A 21,746-nucleotide genomic window follows, 5' to 3' on the forward strand; every position below is an offset into this window, starting at 1 on the left:
AGCTACCGACAGCTCTCTAAAATACCTATCGTTATTACTATCATTATTATTACTAGTTTCATTATTATTACTTTATTACTCTTATTATTATTAATTTTATTATTATCATTAACGTTGTTACTAATCATTTGTTTAGCGTTAATAAATATAATTTATTAAATATAGGAACCATGTTTCTGGGTCTTGCTTGCTCGTTCGCGCATGCGAATCGTGTCGATGACGGGCACACCGGGAGTTTGTTACGCTGCCGCATATATACCATCGTTTTTCCCTTTTTTGTCCGCCATCTTACTACATTTTTCTTTTTTTATCAAAATAGGAAATAAAGAACGTAAAAAAACGTACGTGCCAAGCCCGTTTGTACACGTGTGTACAGTGCGCGCCTGTCGTCGTGTGTGTGTGTTTGTGTATGTGTGTGTGTGTGTGTGTTTTATTGTAGAGAAAGTGGCTGAGAAAGAGTATGCTACGTGTGTATGTGTATCTTCTTGAATTTTCCTTCGTTTTTTCCGTCGCTTTCTCGAAAAGCTTTTTTCTTTTCTTTTTATTACCTTTTCATCGCCATCGAAGTCACTGAACGATTCGCGACACACACACACATACACACGCATGCACGCACGCACGCATGCACGCATATACATCCGCACGCACGCAGATCCACATTCACACAAGTCAGTGGAAAGCCACGTGCATACGGCGCGTCAAAACGAGAAAGAGAGTGATAGAGACAGTCAGATATCTATATATATATATATATTGTATATGTGTATATATATATAGATGTATGTATATATATATATATATATATGAATATGTACGTACGTATTCGTAACGATGGCGGCGTTTTTAGTTTCGCGCGCCGCGCACCATCTACCCTACTACGCCGCGCCTAATAGCGTCCGCTTGTATCTTCCTGCTTCTCCTTTTCTTTTCTTAGTAACTCTGCTTTAAATCTTTATTATTACTTTACATAGGAACGTTTAAGTTAGCCCACCTCGACGCGCGTCGTTCCGCATCGCACGACGCACTTTCCCTTCGGAAACTTCCCGTACTCTCCTCACCTGGAAACATACCGCGCACATCGTTCCGAGAAGAATCGCGCCCAAGATCAGCTCGATCCGATCGAGCCATCGACTGATCGATCGATCGATCGATCGACCGATCGACCGGTTGTTGGCCGACCAGCAAGGAGGATTTCTCGATCGCGCTCGTTCGATCGTTCCGCAGTCGATTCCACCTAGACTAGCTCGTCCTTCGTCGAGTCTCTCTCTCTGTCCTTTTTGCTACCTTTTTTTTTATTATTAATTTTTTTTCTTTTTCTTTCGTGCTACGAGAGGAACTTTGGAGAGCGCGCATTTTCACGGCGCGCGCTGCGCGGGATTCGCATTACAAAAATAATAGGCGAACCGCGGGGGGCGGGGGCCAGGGGGCAGGGAAGCGGTTGGAGGGTGGTTATGTGCTGGCGGTGCATAAACGACGAAATTAAGAGAGAGAACATCAATGACCGTCCGCCATCCGCGCCTGAGTAATGTGCCTCCCTTTCCTGCCCCCTCTCCTACCGCCACGGGGCAAATGCCCCCGACGGGGTGCATCACCGAGATGGACACTCCGTGCTTGCCCGTTAATCGCCGGTTAGGAACATTGGCTCGTTCACTGCGACGTCCTCGGGGTCCGACCTCCTCCAAGTGACGTCTATAGGTTCTCGTCTCTCCCTCTTTTGCCCATCTTTCCACTTTTTTTCCCTTATGCAGTCCCTAGTTTTATTATTATTCGCTGCCATTTTGTGCGCGCAACTTTCCTGTTTTTGAGAGAGATGGTAGACCAATCCCCGAGCTTCGATATGATGGCGTTTAACGTGCACCGGCGAGGGCGGTGACTTCTTGCACCAGCTTCTGCCGCTTGGCATCGGGTCCATTGTTGTTGTCCTGACTGCCGACCCGGCCGTCACTGGCCTGTAGCTGACCAGTCGTACTTTCGGCGGCCGCGCGAGCCGCCAATAGAGTGATCTGATTGACGACGTCCTCCATCTCGTCGGTGAGCGGGTTCGTTTCCTCGCCGGATTGCGCGCCGCCGTCATATTGTTGTTGCTGCTGCTGCTGCTGCTGTTGCTGCTGCTGCTGTTGCTGGCGCTCTTGGGCGGCCTCGAAACGCACCCGATGCTGCAGCGTCTCGGCGTGACGACGCCACTCGCTCACGGTGGTGTAGGTGCGCGTTGATACGCCGGGCTCGCATAACGAACAGCAGTAACGCACTTGCACGAGACGCAGGGCGCCGCGACGTTGCTGATTGCCCAGATAGCAGGACCGCTGGTGCGCCAATAGCGACGACTCCTGCGGATACGCGCGGCCGCAACGGCGACAGACGAGGCACAGCTCAGTCTCCACTTCGCGACAGTGTTGGGGTGGTCCGCCTTCGTCGGCGCCACACGACGGAGCCGGCAAGCGGACCGTCTCCAGACCCGGATGATTCGGATCCTGCTGCAGGAACGCCTGCATCAGGGCCCGCGGTACCTGCACTTGCGAGCTACCTTCCACGTGCAGCGGCATCATAGCACTTCCGAGTAGACCGCCGCTCAAGCCTGCAGCCGCTACTGAAACCAAAGCGTGATCGATTCTTGTTAGAATAGATGAGAGACTTGCTCTAACTCGTCGTCAACACTACAGATTTTCTAACCAGAGTCTGACCAAAGTAGATAAAAAAATTACGGATAAAAACAGTTAACACAGTTATCTGTCTCTTTTCTTCTTTTTCTCTCATTTTTCAAAAATATACAAAGTTATTCGAAATATATCTTTGAATAGGTCCTAAGTGGCAACCAATCGAAAGAACTGGTGCACTTTGGTCAGTCTCTGATTGGAGGATCTCGAATCTGCGTTAGAATCCCTCAATTTCATCATCGGATAATACGCTATATGGTGACAATGAACACCAAAGCGAAGCAAAATAAAAAAATGTTACTGCACTATATCTTTATAGTGCTTATAGTAAAGAGTATGTAAATTTTATAATTTTACAAGTTATGTAATTTTGTAATTTTTATTATTTTAATTTTCGTTTAAATTATTCAATTTCCTATTAGATGGGGAGTTACGATTGCTTCCGCCATCATATTGATTACAGATTTAATTAATCTGTACCAAATATAATAATATACCTAACCAGACTTAAGAGTCTTGCTTCAGAGATTCCAATCTATTCCAGCCGTTTGCCTTTGATTGCTACGTGAGTTCAGTTTCACACATGTCGCGCTAAAATCATTACTGTTTCACACCTGTTTCATCTTGAAACTAAATCCACCCTACCCTCGAGATAATCGCCTCGTTTTACAGGTATCAATACAAATTTTCGTATCGTGGTAATAATTACATTTTTTTCCCCCAGCTTTCATAACGCAAAAGCGTTAGCGGAGAAAAAAAAAGAACGAGCGCCAGTATTCTGAAACGATGCATCTGAATTCGCGTATGAATATCTGCAAAAGATATCTGTAATTACACGTGGTGGTTTCCGTCCGCGGAATCTATTTACGAGATTATTACAAATCGGGATTCGCGTTCGACGTCAGCATAAAGAGAACGTAAAAGTTCTCAAAGTTACCGGACTTCTGTGAGGAAAGGATAGCGGGAGGTTACACCGGCATGTTCGTGCGTAATTGATTTGTGCCAACTTAGTTGTCATAATAGCATCCCCGCCGTAAACGGGGTAGAATTTATGCGGAACCTGTTTTCGCCTGAGCGAGACAGGTAAATTGGTAGTTATTAGCAGGCCCGCGGGCCGGTGCGCATTGACGGGATAATTCCTGCGGCCGCGTCTCGAGGGGCTCCGGAGGATAGTCCGATAGTCCACGTTATCGAAAGGGTCCCCCCGAGCGTGCCTTGGTAGGATGATTAATTCTAATTTCAGGATCACACGCCCCGCAGGATGTGTTACTCTTTCTTTCCTTTTTTTTTTTTTTTTATTTTTCTTTATCGATTGGTCGAGGTAAACGGATAGTAAAGCGTGTCGCCGAACTATAAGTCCGGCTGACGTTTAATCAGATGCTTGACGCAACGCGCGCGCGTCGCGAGGACCGAGAGAAGGACGTGGCACGTCGACGTCGATTAGGCGGGTTGACAGGTTTACGCAGTGACGCGCGCGGTAATATCGCGCGTATCGTGTATCAGATGAGGATCGTTACGAGGCAGGAAGTGTTAATGATACCCCTGCTCATTCGTTGAACGCCCGGTTGTAATTATCGGAGCTGGTGGGAGGAAGACGAGGAGATGACAAGGAAAACAACAGGGGAGAGCTCTCTCTCTTTCCCTCTCTCTTTTATTATTTAACTACTCATTTCTGCCGATGTAGATTCACTTTTGGTTTAACTCACTTTCTATCTTTTTCCGAAGTTTCAAGAATTAGAAAAGGATAAAGAATGAAATGAGATTAAAGTTACTCTACATTTAGTAAATGGACGTTAACTGGATTAAATTTTTAGTTGTTACTGCAATCATTGTAATTGGCATGTCTTCTCTTGTATTGTTGCTACCTTTATATTTTATTCGGTCATCTTTATTTAATTTTCTTTTTCCGTATCTTCTGCGTATTTCAACATTCGAGTTCCCTTAACAATCACTAACTTTTGTTTATTATAATTGTAGTGCTTATTTTAGCGTTTGAGGGGATATTATCTCGGAGAGCTTAATAAATAGTGATTTATTTCTCTCTCTCTCTCTCTCTCTCTTTCTCCCTCCCCATTCCTCCAGTTTGTCTCTCAATGTCGGTATGGAATTGATCGTTATTAAACGATGGGACTGAAGTATCAAGACCCCGTCCGCGGTTCCGTTCTTCCCTTGTCGTTATAATGAGAATCCCTGGCACACGCATGGCAATCCACTGTTTGACTAACACTTCTCCTTCTATCTTTCCGCTTCTCTCAGTCAGATACCTCGCTTCTTCGCTCTCTCGCGTATCTCGCGCGCTCACGTGGATTATGGTTCACCTCGATCGGGCGAGCAAATAATCCGCGTTTTTATGTTCCGCCATCGAAAGAGCCCTTCTCGGAAAGAGGAGGCACGGCCGTATGCAGTAAAGAAGGGAGAAAAGTGTTACGGATAAATAGGGGATTAGCGCAACAACATTGGACACGGTGTATAGTTCTGGTCGCTTCGTCTGCTCCCTTTACAGCCCCTTACGTACCTTCACGAGAATGTGGCAAATTCATTACCGGCCGATCCACGGACTCGCTTGTCCGCGGTACCAGAGGCAGCTCGCTCTTCTTGTTTGATATAATCGGCTGAATAATGATCATCGAGCGCACACATCGCTAATATAACGTGGCGAACGATGGGCATGATTATTGTGAAATTGGTATATCGTTGAACGAAACGCAAAAATTGTGAAGCATCGCTCAACTTAATCCACGCGAATGTTTATAAAATTATTTCTTTATTATCTTATTTATCTTGCAGGGATCACTGGCACCGAAAATCTTCTTCCTTACAAAATGTTAAATCCTTCCATCCGAAATGATTTTATAAACGATAGAATGACTTTGCTGCCGTTTATTGTACTATTTATTATTGATACAAGTACCCAAAAGATACAAATATGTAGTACGAGGATTTTTATATATACAGAAAAAAGACGTTCCCATCGATTTTCCTATCGATTAAAAGTTATCAAACTGATAAATTCCAAACTGAGAAATATTCTCGATAAACCAAAACATACAGTAGTAATAAATTGAGCTGACGGTAATTAGAGCAGCACAAATGCGTAATTAATTTATAAAAATACTTTTAATTACTAAGAAATGAAGTAGTACGGAAAAGAACGTTCCAGCTAACTAACATCTTTAACTATCACCAGCAAAGATAGCGCGGCATACACATTTCAGACTACTTTCGAACTTCTCGATAAATCATCTTTCGATCCCGCGATCGCGTTCTCTACAATGAACAGTGCAGTTTTTTTTTTGTTATCCCTGCGCGAACCTCGTGCGGTATAACTTAACCGGAGGGCACGGGAGTTGTTTCAACGACGTGATTTCTTTAGCTGATAGACTTCCTCCTTCGCCGTTGGCCCTCCGCCGAGCGAAGGTATTTAATATGATAAGGAAGATTGTTAAATATAATAACGCGCAGCGGCGTAGCCGGACGATCTCCGTGTGACACCCTTGAAACAATCGAAACGATCGAGGAGAAGGATTATTACTCTTAATGAGCACTGGTTATATCTTTGAGTGGCTTTGATTCGTCCTCCCTTTTCCGTCCTCCGTCACCTTCTCCTCCACGGCGGTCAACAGAGGAGTCTTTGCTACGATCGCGCGTGTGTGCGTATACGCGTGCAAACGCGTGAAGAGAAGAAACACACACACACACACACACGTCTCTGCACGCGCATCACTTTCATCTCGTTCTCTCGGAGGGGCTCATTTGCGTACGGATTGAGATAGTAGTGCCTTCGGTACGGTCGCGATGTGTGTTTTTGTTTAAATGTGTGTGACCGGCGTGTACGCGCGCGTCTCGCGCGAGATTCTGATTGCCGGCCGCTCCCAAGTCCCCAGTGGTCGTCATTGCGACGGACTCTCATTATTTAATTTCAGCATGCCACTATGGTTTAATCCTTTGCGCTGAGAATTATTCTGACCGTGATACTAATAGAACGCATTTATACGGTGCTCAATACGCGCAGACGGCTCCTTCTTGAAGAACTTTCGGGGCTTTATAATGTATTAGAAATGCTATCTTTTTAATTGTAAATAATTAATGACAAAATTCCACGTGTATATTCATTGTGTGTTTGTACTTCTATTTAAAAGATGGCATTGAACATAAAATTAGGAATTCTTTTATTTGTAAATATTGAGTTTTTCTGTGCTAAAATATATGCGATAATTTCAATATAATACGTTGCATTGTGCAGATTTAGATTTAATTTACTCAAATCAGTTGCCTATACAATAAAATATGTTAAAATATGCCTTGGATGAAGTAATAAAAATTTTACTTCCTAAACTTGCGATCATTAATTACGAAATTGTTTTCTAGAACAATTGCTATTATAGGTCTTCTAACCCGATTACTTCATCTAATTGTTGCAGACTTGAAAAGGGTTCGACCGAATAGATTTCTCACGCCTGAGAACCGCTGGCCAAGATTGCTGCGACATATGCTGGAAATTTGTTCGGCGGGAATTTACGAGCGAGTTTCCGTGTCAGAACCAATACCTGGGCTCTGTTAGTAAGTAGATATAAGTCTGTATATATCCTGGCAGCCATAAACTCGCATTCAAGGACCATCGAACAGAATAATCAGGAATGTCGTTAGTTAGCGCGTTCAGGAATTTTAACGGCTGTTCGGGAGGTGCGTGCGGTAAAACGCAATCCGTCATGCGAGTCACTGTCACCATTCGAAGTGGCATACCGTCAAGTTACGGCCACTTTGCAGATCGGTGATCGTAGAGAGTTGCAAACTGTTGGCAAATCGATAAAATTTTCGAAAAAGATATTAAGTTAATATCACGCGAGAGGTGATATTTTTACGGTATTACGAAAAAATCATTCTTATATCCAAATTCTGATATATCAAATGGGAACAGGAGATGAGAAATATTTTCATATTCGATTTTTAATTATCTAGACAATCGGACACATATCTAACTATATTTCATCTTTTGAACAACTAATATTATATAACTAAAATTATATTAGTAATTTTAATTTAAGCTGTAACTTATTTTTTCGAATTTAGGAAATATTTATAGGAGTTTTTGGTGCAGAATAGATGAGCTTCAAAATAATGATTTCGGTAGCTAACGGTAGTTAGAGTTTCGAGTTGACAAATAGTTTATTTAACGCCTTGAATATTACACTAGCATTGTAACAGTTTAAAGACTTTGTCTTCTGGAATGTCCAACGAGCTTTTTAGAACGTTACTTCGAAAATAAAACTTGTACCGGTTGTCTCGTTTTTCAGCAATAGACACGTTATTAAACTACTCCACAGATTTATCGCTATTCTGTACTGTCTTTTGGAGTAATACGATTATTTTACAATAGTCTCAATTAATTCTCCACAAATACTTCTCCGAATTACACGCGAACTTGTGACAAGTTGCTATATTTCCGAGGAGGAGGAAAGTTGAAATGATTTATAATATCACAAATCTATCTACATTCGGAGAAAAAAATATGGTACCAGGTTATCTCATACATTGCAGCACACTAATGTTGAATCAACATCTCAGAAACGTTGAATTGCAATATTGTGAATGTTGCATCAACATCGCGAAATGAAGATTCACCGTTGAAAAAGCCATTCACACTTCAACAAGGTCTCAGTAATATATTCTTTCAATATTCCGTAATAATAATTTCTGTATAAATACACAGGTGACAACAATACGAGTTTTATAATGTAGAATTAATGTACAGCACAACAGTTGAAATTATTTTATAGTTATAGCTTGCTCAACTATATACATTAATTCTGTATAATATAAATTTGTACAGTCGTCACTGTTGTGTAGTTGCTATCACTATGCTTTTCTCTGAATGTATTTCCTCCTCCGGTGAATAATGAGCAGTAAATACATTGATATCATCAGGAATGCATCCTTTTATCATTATCTTATTCGCATTGAGACAAGGTGGCGCAATAGAAAAGGGGAGAAAAAGGGAAGACCTTGATCGAGTTTCGGAATGCGTCTCGAGCCTGATATGATATCGCGGCGACGAAACGCGCGATATTTCACGTTACTTAAGGTAACGTGCGCGATTGCTTTTCACGTGGGACGCGACATATTCGCCACTCCGCGACTCAGAATCCGTTCTCGGCACGTTTAATCGGCGATTAAACGGCGATCCAGATTAACGTGGAATCTTAAACGGTCCGCGACGCGCGCGCTCGCGCTCACCTCACGTTCGAGAGAGTGCAATGCCGGCGAAATCACGGCTCGGCCGGACAGAACGAATATCTCGCCGGAGGGAGAAGGTGCCGGTGCCGCGGGGAGGATCAGCTCGGAGTCCATAACTGCCCGTTACGCGAAGTATGCAACAACGGTGCATTCCACGTGTGCACGCTAGCGAGTTCTCACATGGTGACCACCGCGCACGTATACATAGGAAAACACGTCGTGAACGTGGGCGTGCATTCCTGCCTTCGCATTATCTCCTCCTCGCTCCTTCTCTCTTCCTCCTTTTTCCCCCCCTTACCTTCATCCTCCCCCCTCCCCCCCGTCTCACCTCTCGTGCTTTCTCTCCACGCGCCTCTCTCTCTCTTTCTCTCGCATTCACAACTCTCGGCTTCTCTCCTTCTTACGGAGCCCGCGCCGTCGACCGACCACGTACGAAAAGGAATCCTCCTCTTCTTCTTCTTCTTCTTCATCTTTTTCTTTTCTTCTTTTCTCTTTTTATTCCTCATCCAGACCCGTTATCGTGGATACCATGGCCCGGAACGACTGTTTCACACCTCCGCTCGCGCGGGAATTAGGAAATAAATTAGCGGTCGGGCTAATTTCGTTATCTCGCCCGATGGCCACCTCACCCCACGCTTAAGACGTCAAGGCCCGATGCCGGAGGGGCCCCGGGGCCCCAATGTGGGACCCGAGGACACGGGTTTCGAAATCGTGTCCCGACACACCGCAGGATCAATGGCTCTGCGCGCGCGGAGTGCGCGGCGAGTGTGGGTCTTCGTTAAAAACGGGTCAATCCCGGGATTGAAACGACGGCGAGAAGAGGTAAGCTACGGCGCTGATACCTCACCTCGACCACCATTTTCGGAGAATCGCGATAGCCACTCTTGTAATTAACTCACGACGAGGAGATATTTCTGGAAATTGACACGGGCGATGTCATAACTCGGATATCTGTTCACTCCACCGCAGTACAGTCCTGTAATATATCTTACAGTTACCTGATTAGAAAATATGTGTTACAGAAAGGAGGAAAATATATTGATGATATATATTAACGCTAAAACCGCGGTCTAAATTAGCTAATCGTGATTCAATGTGAATCTGGCTTTTACAAGGGAGGGTTGTCACCATAAAATTATTTTAATAATTAATTAAATTATGTAATTAATTATCATTATTTATGAGAAGTCACGAAAATCTAAAACTCGACGTTCGCAAATCCGAACTTAACTGGAAAAGGAAGAAAGAACGTCTATTTTGAAATTTAAGTCTATTTAATTTACAGATTAAAGTAGATAGGAATGAATAATTAATCAAGATAAAATTAATAATTAAATTAAAATGAGTAATTAAAAGAAGTGTATGTATCATCCGACGCGAAAGGATGCAATTGCAGCATATAGTATATTTAAAGAAATTCATTCTGAACACTTGAATTTTGTGTATATTATTACTTTGATTAAGCGAAATAAATTTGCTAAGGACGTAAACAAAGTGATATGTACCCAAAGATCGAACAGCCATCCCAAATCACCTGTCCATTCAACCGACTTTAATACCCTGGACGATGTCCGATGTAAGAGGGCTCAGAAAATGTTAGATGTCGCCGGGAATCATGAGGAAGTCGTAATTTCCACGCGAACGAGGCAGGCCCGAGTGAATCGACGACGGCTTATCTCGCGGCTCGACCACGAAATCGCTTCGTACGCGTATCGGACAAGATAACGGCGTTGGCGTATCGATAAATTTCGTTAATTAATTATTGACGTGTCTCGGAGCTATTTTTGCACTTGCTCGGGCACCCTCCGCACGCTAAAGCAGATGTCTTTTCCTCCTCCGTCTATTCTTTCTCTTTTATTCCGATTCTTCCTCTTGTCGGATTACAGAGTTCGATATTTTGTCTTTTTTTAACAAACGGAATCTGGCTTGGAAATTTGTATGCAAATTAATTTGTGTATAAATAGATAAGATTATCTACATTAACGATTAATGTTGAATCGTGTCGTCGATCACTAGCAAGTTTTATATTAAACGCGCCAGACTTATATTCATGTACTTCTATTTACTCTTGATTTTATTTACTCTCCTCATTATTTTTAAGAAATGCTAAAAGTAAGTTAAACAAAAATTAAAATTAATCTACAATGATAGAAATATATATCGATCAATTTTCCTTATGTAAGTATCTATTATTTATAATAAATGTAAATTCATTGAATATATTATGTGTATATTCATTGATAAAAATAACTTTTACATCCGACGACTTGTATAAAATTGCAATGGTTCGCAGCGTATCGCTGTCAAATCAGACACATTAAATGATTATGATGACGTCCATGTTGCTGGGTAACGCTTAATCTTAGAGAAGCATGCGTAAGATATAAGATCTGTGTGTGGCCAGAGGCAGGTGTTTCCTTCGACATTTGTGTCTGTCATTTAATATAGTAGCGTGAAGCAAATACATTTGACGAACGACGCTACAAATGTACGTCCGTACGTCGTTGTATGTGACAATACTTAATTCTTACGGTCGGTTAAAAAATTTTGTTATGACAGTGCACTTTAGTAAATTGGCTATAATAAAAATGGAAAATAAAAATGTTCGCTCGATTGCCAAACTATTTACTGATTTCAGTATATATGCAGAATTTTCCGAATACGCTTTTTTTACTAGCTAATCTTCTGGCGAATTAGAAAACTAAATTAGAGATAACAAAACTTCCGTGAATTATATTTTTTTTGTAAACTGGCAATCAAATATATATAATTTATAGAATAACATTTTTTCTTAGTTGCTAATTTTTAATTAGTTTTTAATTCGCCAATAGATTAGCACCTTAGTTGTTTATAATAAGAAGGCAATGTGCAAATCAAGCTTACCATGATTGTACCGTGTAATGTTTCATTTGATTTATATCGCGTTTTGCATAATTGTTTTCACATAAGCATCTCACGTCAAAACGACTCTCGAACTCTTCAAGTATAACAACTCTATTACGTATCAAACCATGCACTATTTCATTCGCGCGGGTTCCGCTTATCCGTTCCAATTTATCTCATTATTTTTATTGTCGTGGCCATCGTGTTTTGTCTAAGTGCGCATTATGACTCTAACGGATATCTGGATCAAGAGCTTTAATAGCGAGCCTTTCAGACTTCAAACTCCCGGCACGGGTGACGAATCATTCGCAGCATCGCGCCTCCGGATGCTACGAGGATGCACCGGGAGCACCAGAAGGTGGAGTTCGCTGTCAGGTACTTGATTTCTCGGCATCTGACGAAGAGGTGGAGAGGTCTTCGACCGGTAGCCTAAGTCGAGGAGCCGTTCCTAAAGAGGCACCGGGGTCATTAGCGAGCAGAACATTTATCCTTGTCCTTCGTTCTTTCTCTCTCCCTCTCTCCCCTCTCTCTCTCTCTCTCTCTCTCTCCCCCTCTCTTTCTCGCTGATTTTCGCTCTTTTTCTCTTGGTCGGGTGTTCGCACTTGATTCGCCGTCGGTATCAACGGGTGCCAGGCAGGAAGACCCGTATTATCGAGTCAATTGTCTCACATCCCCCTCCCCGAGACAGTTCAGCTGACTATAAAATCATTATCACCCGTCCACCACCATCGCCACCACTACCACCGATCTCTCTTTCCCTCTTTCCTCTCCCGCGCAAGCCGTTACTTCTCGGTCGACGTTGAACGCTCGATTATCCCATTAATACGACGAGTCCGTGCGTCCATCCGTCCCGGCGGATCTTTAATTATTTAAATGCAGAGCCGCGCGGCGGTCCCGGCACGGAGGGCACCGGAGCCCTCTAAAGAGAGACAGGGGCGGATTTGTGGAGATGCGAAACTTTGTCAACACTTGAATGTGTACTTGCGCGGATCTTTCGATCTCCCGTCGCTCGTCCCATCATTCCGTTATCAAAGAAGGTAGCTCTCTTGCTTTACTTTGAAAATAATTCTATCGTTAATGTATATGATATTGATTGATAAATTGTTATCTCTTTAAAATTAGAGGCAATAATGAAGTTAAGATGTTCCTTATGTATTTCGTTCAGTTTTCTTAATGTTTCTTTTATATTATCTCTGTGCTTGCTATTAGAGCAGAAGTACTAACACGAGCCACCACTTCCGTTAATCTGTATCATAATTAAAAAAGAATTCTTATCTATTTTCCATTAGTTTATTCGTTGTATTCGAACTTGAGCGTCTTTGACGCTCGGCGATCAGGAGCACCGTGAGAGAATCTGCTTGCCATCAGAGTTTATTTTTATTCCCTCTAATCCGCCCCTGCCCAAAGCGTCGCAGGCTAGGCTCAGTGGGAACACACGAGTAATCCTTAGTGACAAGTGGGCTCGAGGCAGCGGTGTATATCCGGTAGCACTTTGGTATTTAGCTCTATAAATACGCATCGGCGTTGAGCATCATCGTTGACCCTGGCGCGGCGATAATGGTACGCGCGGGTAGGATCCATTCCGCAGGCTCGAGCCGATCTCGTTAGAATTTCGTTATCCGGTGTTTAACGAAGAAATTACTAGTTTGCGTTATCGCGCGCCGAACATCTTCATACTGCGCAAACCGCAGTGTTGTGAATACACGCGAGGATACGCGCAAGATGACTAATGGCGCGCAATCGGGTTCCATTTAACGCGGAAGAGTAAATCCGGCGTCCTTTGGAGATAAATAACGAAAACGGGATCAACTAATGGGGCGCCGAGTGTTATGACTACGCATTTTGCCGTAGCCCGTACCGGGCAGAGACTGACCGATCGCGACTATCATTAAGCGACGACTTAATGAGCCAGGCGCGCCGGACGTGGGAAGTAGCCTATCGTGCAGTAATTACCTCACTTCAATTATTAGACGATTACCGTACGGTAATGGGGATCGAAAATGGGAGTGGACGCTCTCACGTGATCGTGGCCGCGATCAGCTAATAGACTTCTCCTGCTGTTTGCGTTAGGAGGCGTTCAGAGTAATACGTCTTTCCAAGGATTTCGAATAATTGTATCCCTTTTTATGGGAAACAGATTCTGAATCTATGATGATGGGAAAACACGTAGTGTTCTTTCTCGTTGGTGCTAAGTTGGCGCTAGAATTGAATTACAAAAAAATGGATGATAATGATAACGTTGATTGACAATTTCTGTCTCTTAATATCTGAATGAAATGATGATTCTTATGTACTTTTAACTGCTGAAAGAAACATAAAGTTGAAAAAAAAGCTCGCTGCTAAAGCTGTTCTTAATAAATTTCTCGAAAATTAAACAATTTACAATGTCTCTCCTTTTACGTTATGAAGTAGAATGCGTAAGAATCAATATTCAGGTTGAGAAATAGGAATCTTATGAATCCGACATTGAATATTGTCAATAAATTTTATTATTTTAATATTATTTTATAAAATTGTACGTATGCAATAAAGGGCCTTCATACTATCGCGTTATGTATTACGTTATAATACGTAAGAAATTTAGACTACCTGTTAAAAAACGGAATGTTAATGAAAATTTATCGTTCAGTAATCAGACTATTATATTTGAAGCGATTTATTTATATCTTTGTACTAAAATTAAGTACCACCGATTTTATTTTTAAACGCGAGAACATTTTTTAATTTCTGATTGATAAAGGTTACGAGAAATGAAAAAAAAAAAAACTCGAGATTCGCCTCGACGTTCAAATAAGAGAGAATGACGACAGAGTGAATCTCAGTTCGCCCGAGGATTATTATTCGCCCCTTAATTGCACGGCGCGGATCCGTGTCGCCGTTACAAAGTCGACCGTAAGAAGAGCAGGTCCTTCGAAATCTTTCCGGAGGGTAAACCACCGACAAGAATGTTACGGCACGGTAATAAGAGATTTCAGCGAGGGATTAAAAAGGAGCGGTAAGGAGACACCCCTTATGGCGCGTTTTCCCTTTCGACTCTTTTCTCTCTCTCTCTCTCTCTCCTCTCCTTCTTTTTTAACGGACGCCACGTCGGCGGATTAGGTCTCGTTAAGATATCGCGAAGTCGTTAAAAATAATTGTCAGTCGGATAATTAAGGAGGGTAAAACTCCTTCTTCGGAGAGAGAGACGGGGAGGAAGACTGTCTTGACGATGGCCGTGGCCGGCTACTCCCAGCTCACTTCCTCGTGTTTCGTCGAGCCTCGCGTATTTGTTTTTCCCTCTCGACCCCCTCGACCCTGGAACTACCCCAGGATGAGCACCCTGCCCTTTTTACTCCATCTTCCTCGTAACGCTCGTCAGTTTTGCTCTCGATCTGCCTACGTTCCTTGTCTCTTTATTCGCGTTTTGTTGATACATCGTTAGGTAGCACGAGAGGGTTTGTTTCCCCACCGGGAGATTGTCGACGGGGTTAAGTTCGTCTAACGGTGCAGCGGCGCGCGGCTTGTTAGACCGTCAGACGCGGTTGGGAATCGGCTGCCTCTTCGGCGGCGAGCACGCCGTTTCACTTATGCATGCGCGCACCTCGCGAACCTAACTTATACGCGGACGTCGCAACGTGATACAACTTTAATGCAATCGCTCCGGGTATATACTCCTCATGGAAAAGCCGCCACTCGGCGATTCTCTTTCTGTCGCGGAAGGAGATTGACCTTGTGCGAAGCATTTCGTAGCTATCGAGTGACAAGGCACGACGTTCTAATTGATTTTATGTCAGTTTCATAGAAATAATTCAGGGAGAGGTATAAGAAATATAAGAAAACTAAAGAAACATAAAAGAAATCTCTCAACTTCTTTATTGTCTCTAATTTTAGTCAAGCTAATATTATTCGACAGTTACTGCCCTTCTAGATTAATTTCCTTTGTGATTATCTCAAAATATATATAATTAAAACGTCTCTTTTTTTTTATATCAACATTTACTATTATCTAGCTTATCTTCCAGTTATTACCAATGTGATAAGTTTACATGTTAAATATGATTTATTCAGACGTTACGTTTAACTTTGTTATTTGCTTTATAAGTTCCTTCGGAAATTATTTTATCAAGTAAACCGTTAAACTTTAATTTCATTTTTATCTCCGTCCTATGTAATGTTAAAAGAAATATGCGTGGATATATTTTTCAAATCAGTATATTTTCTCGTAAATTTACTCGCTTTTGGGAGAAAAGGAAGGTGAAAATATTTGCTTGAACCACGAACTCTTTTCTCTATCAGCACTAGCCAGGGGGTTGGCTGACGGGACGGCATTGTAAATATTAATGCGGCGGGCACGGGCAAAGGAAAATATTTGAATAATAATTACTAAGGCACCCTCGGCCCTTGTTACGCCCTCGTATAATAAAAGGTTCACCGGAGAAAGAAGACGCACACGGCAATGGGATCGCGACGAGAATTTTCTAATTAGGAGGATTCAAGCCGACCCTGCAAACAATACCAGAAGTACCACTTCCATCCGTTCCCGAGGAGATCCTCGAGGACTTTTGAGGAGAGAGATTTTAATATCCAAGACCTCGGCGTTTATTATCGCCCCTTATTATCGTCGCAAAAAAAAAAAGAAGATAACGAGATGTGTAGGACCTCTCAGACTCGGACAATTTAGCATTACTTATAAGCGGTAGAAAGGCCAAATAATTATTCACCATTTTCGTTACTGCGCTGAGAAAAAAATGGTTGCAATTACTATAATTTAATTATACTTGTAGTGATTTTCAATGCCAACAATATATTTTTTCGACAGAATTATAAATATAATTATTATTATTGACTTCATAACAAAATGATAACTAGAAAAATGAAAGTCCTAACTGTATAATTATTTTATCATATAAGTATAGTCACAAATACCAAACATTTTGCTCTCGTTGTAATTTTCATTAGTATTATACAATGATAAGAAGAATAAAAGTATCAAAATTTAATGTAGAATAACTGAATGTAGAATCAGGAAAAGATAATTTAAAGCTTTCTAGGGAACAGACGTAGACAATATTATCAGATATTTTGCAATAAAAGTGCAATCTCGTATAAAATCATAATGATTGAGCTTTACATTAATTCTTTATAGATTGTCGTGACATTCAGGTTAAAGAGAGTTTCTTATTGGTTTAAATCATTTAGTGGAAGAGAAGAAATATGTGAACCTCTACATGTCTAAACTGAAGAACGAACAAAGTTGTTTGAATGTTCGATAGCTTTAAACACGCCGATACACGTGTATGTGTGTGTGTGTGTGTATGTGTGTGTGTGTGTGTGTGTATATATATATATATATATATATATATATATATATATATATATACGGGGATATTTAAGTTTTCTATGTAATACACGCGGCCGTATCTAGTACTATAGTAATGCATCAATATTCGATGTATTAACCATCGACTCGCGCACTACGATAATAGCACAGGGTGAAAGTAATTGCGGGCAACTGGAGGGCGCGAAAGTAGGGCATTAATGTCATACTCTCGTACAATTAAGAAACCTTATCGCGGTGACGACTGAAATAAGAATAATTTAAATTCCATTTATCCATTGATCGGGTAAGTTTGGACGAGAATATCGTTTTTTGCTTATTAAAGAAGTAGTTGAGCTAGATTTATTTATATACAGGTTTATTTATAACGATTTATTTTTAATATGTTTAATACGACACCGGATGTTATTGTGTCATTAAATTTAATATATAAATTGTTTTAATAATTTTTTCATCGATTTTTAAAATACAATTATTATAGAAAATTTGTAGAAGGTTGAAAAACATACAGATTGTTGTCTGTTACAAGTCATACAACTATAAAATGATCTTATAAACTTGTTACATGAGTTACTTAAAGGTGTCAAGAATAAAACTGGGGCATTACTTGTCAGATTAAATTAAGAAACCTTAGTACGATGCTACGTGTCGTTTGTACTATCAGAGTCATCGGAACTCTAGTTAAGTTAGACTTAATCCGGAAAAGATTTATTTTATTATTATGTGATTCAATTTTGGATATTATTGGCAAAAAGATACGTCACACAATAGATTTCAATTATATTATATCTTGATGATAAGAGACATACTTTTCAAGGAATATGTTTAAAAGTAAAAATTCACAGCGCGACAAATTTATTATCACACAATATATAGTTACATAAAACATTACAGTTGTGCAACTTGAATAATTAGCAATGTTATCAGAGCTAATTGAAGAAATAAACGAGAACATATGGCGCGACCGAAAATATTCTCAAGTAAAAATTTCTAACATTTAATGACACACGCTAATATCGTACAAGGATTGTGCAGTTGCTTCATTCGTTTCCTAACGGATCCAAATTGATATAGCCAACACAACGAGCTCGGGGAACGAGGCCTTGAAATTAATTAGACACTGCACGCCGGAATGAAAATATAGCTCGTCGGCAATTAATTTTACAAATCGCGCATTTTCTCGACTTGTTCGCATAGTAGTTACACGTGAATTAACAGAAGGCCGCGCCGAGCGTAAGAACGGCTTATCGATGGAACAATGATGATCGAGTAAACGTAACGCGTAACGAGGAGCTCGCGGCACGTTCAAAGACTCTGCTCGGAATAAATCAAGACGGGGTTCATGGCGCGCTCGTGGTTTTGCTTCCTTCCCGCTGACTCCCTGACAGTCATTAGGATAATCAACGAATTAGCGTTTCCGCGCTAAGGACTGGATAAGGCATAAGGAGTTAGGTGGACAAAGTGCGTCTCGACACGCGATCCCCATCGTACCGTGCAGGTACAAAATACATTCGCTCGCCGGATGGAGATACACCTTTCGATCAAATCCACCCGGAATTTGCGGGCTCGAGCTTGCTTCATCGTCGGTTTTTATTTTAGTTTTATTACTTGCGATTACTTTCTCTCTCTCTCTCGCGTTATAAGGAAAAGCAAGTGAGACTGATTTAGCTACAACATAAAACGCGACTATAAATATAATAATACGCGACTGTAACATAAAACTTGACTATAAATATTGAACGTCTTAAGATATTTTGTTATAAAATATGTTTATCCTCTGGGGGGCTGAAAATTTGTAACACAGTTATCTATTGATGTTAGATCTGCGTTGTCTGTAAGACTCACTTAATTTATGTTACTCCTCCGTCTGTAAATCTAAGTCTTTTTTAGCAAGTACAAACGGAATAAAGGAGAGCGGACTCCGGTTTTCTCATTAATTAATTAAGTTTTACATTTTTAAACAAATTTTCACTTTGTTCTCAAATTCAATTTTCATTAAATAAAGATTTGAACACTTAAGTTAGAAGACTTAGATTGCAGACGGGGGATTAATTAAAAAGCACACTAATTAATTTCAAGTATAACATAAATCGTGTTAAAAGAAGAGAAATATCTCGGAAACCACTCCTACATCTCAGTGGACCAAACCTCGCAGGCCTGTATTATTTGACATGTTTGACAAAGAAATTTATAATTGAAATGGATCCAATAGTCCACTCCGGAAAGCTAAAGGATTAAATAAATTTAACCCTGTCGTATAAATAGTACGTAAAAAAAAAAAACTATAATTCGGAAATCGAATGCGGAATGAGATGCCAGTTTTTAGTTAATTTTCGCAAACTGCGTGCGTTGTAAAAACAGTACGATTGCTGATCGTAAAACTCGTCGAAATCGCCGTTGCATATTCGACGCCTTTAAAGCTTGTTTACAGCAGTGCTCGGACGTTCGAATGTTAACATAAAATGGCAGCGTTGCTTACGTTTATTTCGGTTCTCCCCCGGGGCATAAATTTCGCGATGTGCATTCCCGATTGTTCGCAGGTGTGCGCACGCATCGTCCCCGGCATCGTGCAACCACCGAAGGTGGAATTTGTTCGGCGTGTGTCCGGAGATCCATTTCGCAGATAAAACAACCTACGTGGTCAAGGAGCTTGACTATCTCATCGCTTTTCACACCTTGGGACCGAGCGTGCTCTCCTCGTGGGATGCGTTCGTGTGTGAAATTAGGCTGAACAAGCGACGGGTGCTTCAACTTGCTCTAATTAAACGCTCCTTAACTCCGGTCGGAAGAGTCCACCGTCGTGCATAACCGGCACGCATGCATGCATGCATGCACGTACGTGTGCAATCTTTTGTGTTAAATTGACTCCGTCGTGTGGCGGCATATTTTTATTAAAAAATTAAATTCATAAAATGAGAGTCATAATTTATCTCTCTTCTAAACATATTTCTATTAGAGAACGAAATATATGTCGATACCAAATTCGGTATTTAATTGCGACACCAGAAGAAAATCCTCCATTTTGTATAATTTACATGATACATATATTAAAAAAATACGATTTTTCTAAGCTATTTAAAAATTTAGCTAACGTAACTCTACTTAAAAAAGGCCTTATCTAGGCGTTAAGATTTTGTTCAGTTCAACATTGAAAACTGATAGTCAGATTTAGGAAACATTTCTGAATATTAATTGAAAATATGAGACATTTTTAATACTTAATATTTTGATGTAATAAAGCTTTGACTTATCTCTGAACTATTTACAATTAGATGCACAGTTACTTTAGATACAGATCTGAAAATAATTTTGTTGGATGATCAAAATAATTATGTAGAATGTGCCTGAGTGTTTCTGACAATACTAAAAAAAGTTTTAGCAACCGGTTTAAACGCTTTAATTTTTTTTTTTATTAGTCCGAACAAAATTATTTTCACATCCGCATTCATCTAAATTTGTTAGATTACCCGAGGAAAAAGTTTCATAAGTTTCTATCGCGGCATAATGACTAATTCGTATCCAGGTGGCAAGCATCATTTAAGAGTTCGTCAGCTTTAAGCCTTTAAGCACCTGACCATAAAGTCACTTGTAATTGTCCCGGCGAATCTCGGCGCTCACCCTCGCCGTCAGACATGCAAATAACTCGGGGTTAGTTAGCTAATGGGGTTGGCAGGGTCGGTGGCTCGACTCGAGCGAGTTCATTCATTAAGGGTTGATGGCTTAATTGCCAGCTCGCAGCATCACAGCCGCCCCCAAGTCGACCACCACCGAGGCATCCTATATCCGAACCTTTCCACCCACCCTTTCTCTCTCTCTCTCTCTCTCTCTCTCTCTGTCTCTCTCTTTTCTTGCGCTTCTCTTCTCTCCTCTCTTGTGCCACAGCAACAGGTTGCACCAGGAGCCAGAGAACCTACCGGTATGCTCTGGTAAGCCGAGGATCCAACTCGTTTGCACCCCGAATTAAGCGAGCGAGCTGGCATTAATTAATTGTCCCAGCTTGCTTGCCATACCGAGCCGGAAAGTCCTCCGCCCTTCCGGCTGGGGTTAATTGTCGAGCACGTCGTTAACGCGATCTTTTCTATTCCTTCGACCGAAAGATCCCGCGGTCCCCTCCGCGATAACTTTTAAAGGACTTGCTACGAGTTTCAATTTGCACGCCGTGCCGCGTGATTCTTCCCATTCGCAACTCCAAAGTTTGTGTTTGCGGATTTATAAGTATTAAGTTTCTCGGAAGCGACATACAGACTCATCTCCAATCATAATTACGCGACTTTTATATAAAAGCTTACATATTAAGCATGTAAAAGACTTTTATATAGCGATAAAATATTGAAAGCAGTCATTATTATCAAATCTGATTAATCTAATGATATAGTAATTAATTCTGCAGCATACATTTAAGTAAAATTTTGTTGTACCTTCTTACATAAAACATCTTCTCCGGAACGCTAAAGAAATCATACACGTCATACGAGCACATTATTAAAATTTGTAAAATTTTTTCAAATGCCTCGAGGAAGAAGAATCTTTTAATATCTTTCAATCTCGTGATAATTAATCGCGGCTACGATCGTAGAAAGCTAATAAGCATTTAACCACATTTCGGGATACTCATTCTCAACAGTATTCATCGCACATAACGTTACCCCCCCCCCCCC

General features: G+C 41.1%; 1 protein-coding gene across 3 annotated transcripts in view; it reads right to left on the minus strand.

Annotated features, from left to right (window-relative positions):
* Positions 1–886: 886 nt before the first annotated feature.
* Positions 887–21,746, minus strand: part of LOC108753567 (zinc finger homeobox protein 3) — a 172,176-nt gene continuing 151,316 nt past the window's right edge. The window contains exon 6 of one of the 3 annotated variants that reach the window (XM_018495250.1): positions 887–2,584. In XM_018495250.1, the coding sequence (XP_018350752.1) occupies positions 1,848–2,584 (737 nt within the window). In that variant the 3' untranslated portion in view covers positions 887–1,847. Of the gene's footprint in view, positions 2,588–21,746 lie in introns of all 3 variants that reach the window. The other 2 variants (XM_018495249.1, XM_018495251.1) reach the window with 2 other exon arrangements.

The sequence above is a fragment of the Trachymyrmex septentrionalis genome, unplaced genomic scaffold (assembly GCF_001594115.1).
Source record: "Trachymyrmex septentrionalis isolate Tsep2-gDNA-1 unplaced genomic scaffold, Tsep1.0 scaffold7, whole genome shotgun sequence".
In the NCBI taxonomy this organism is placed as follows: domain Eukaryota; kingdom Metazoa; phylum Arthropoda; class Insecta; order Hymenoptera; family Formicidae; genus Trachymyrmex; species Trachymyrmex septentrionalis.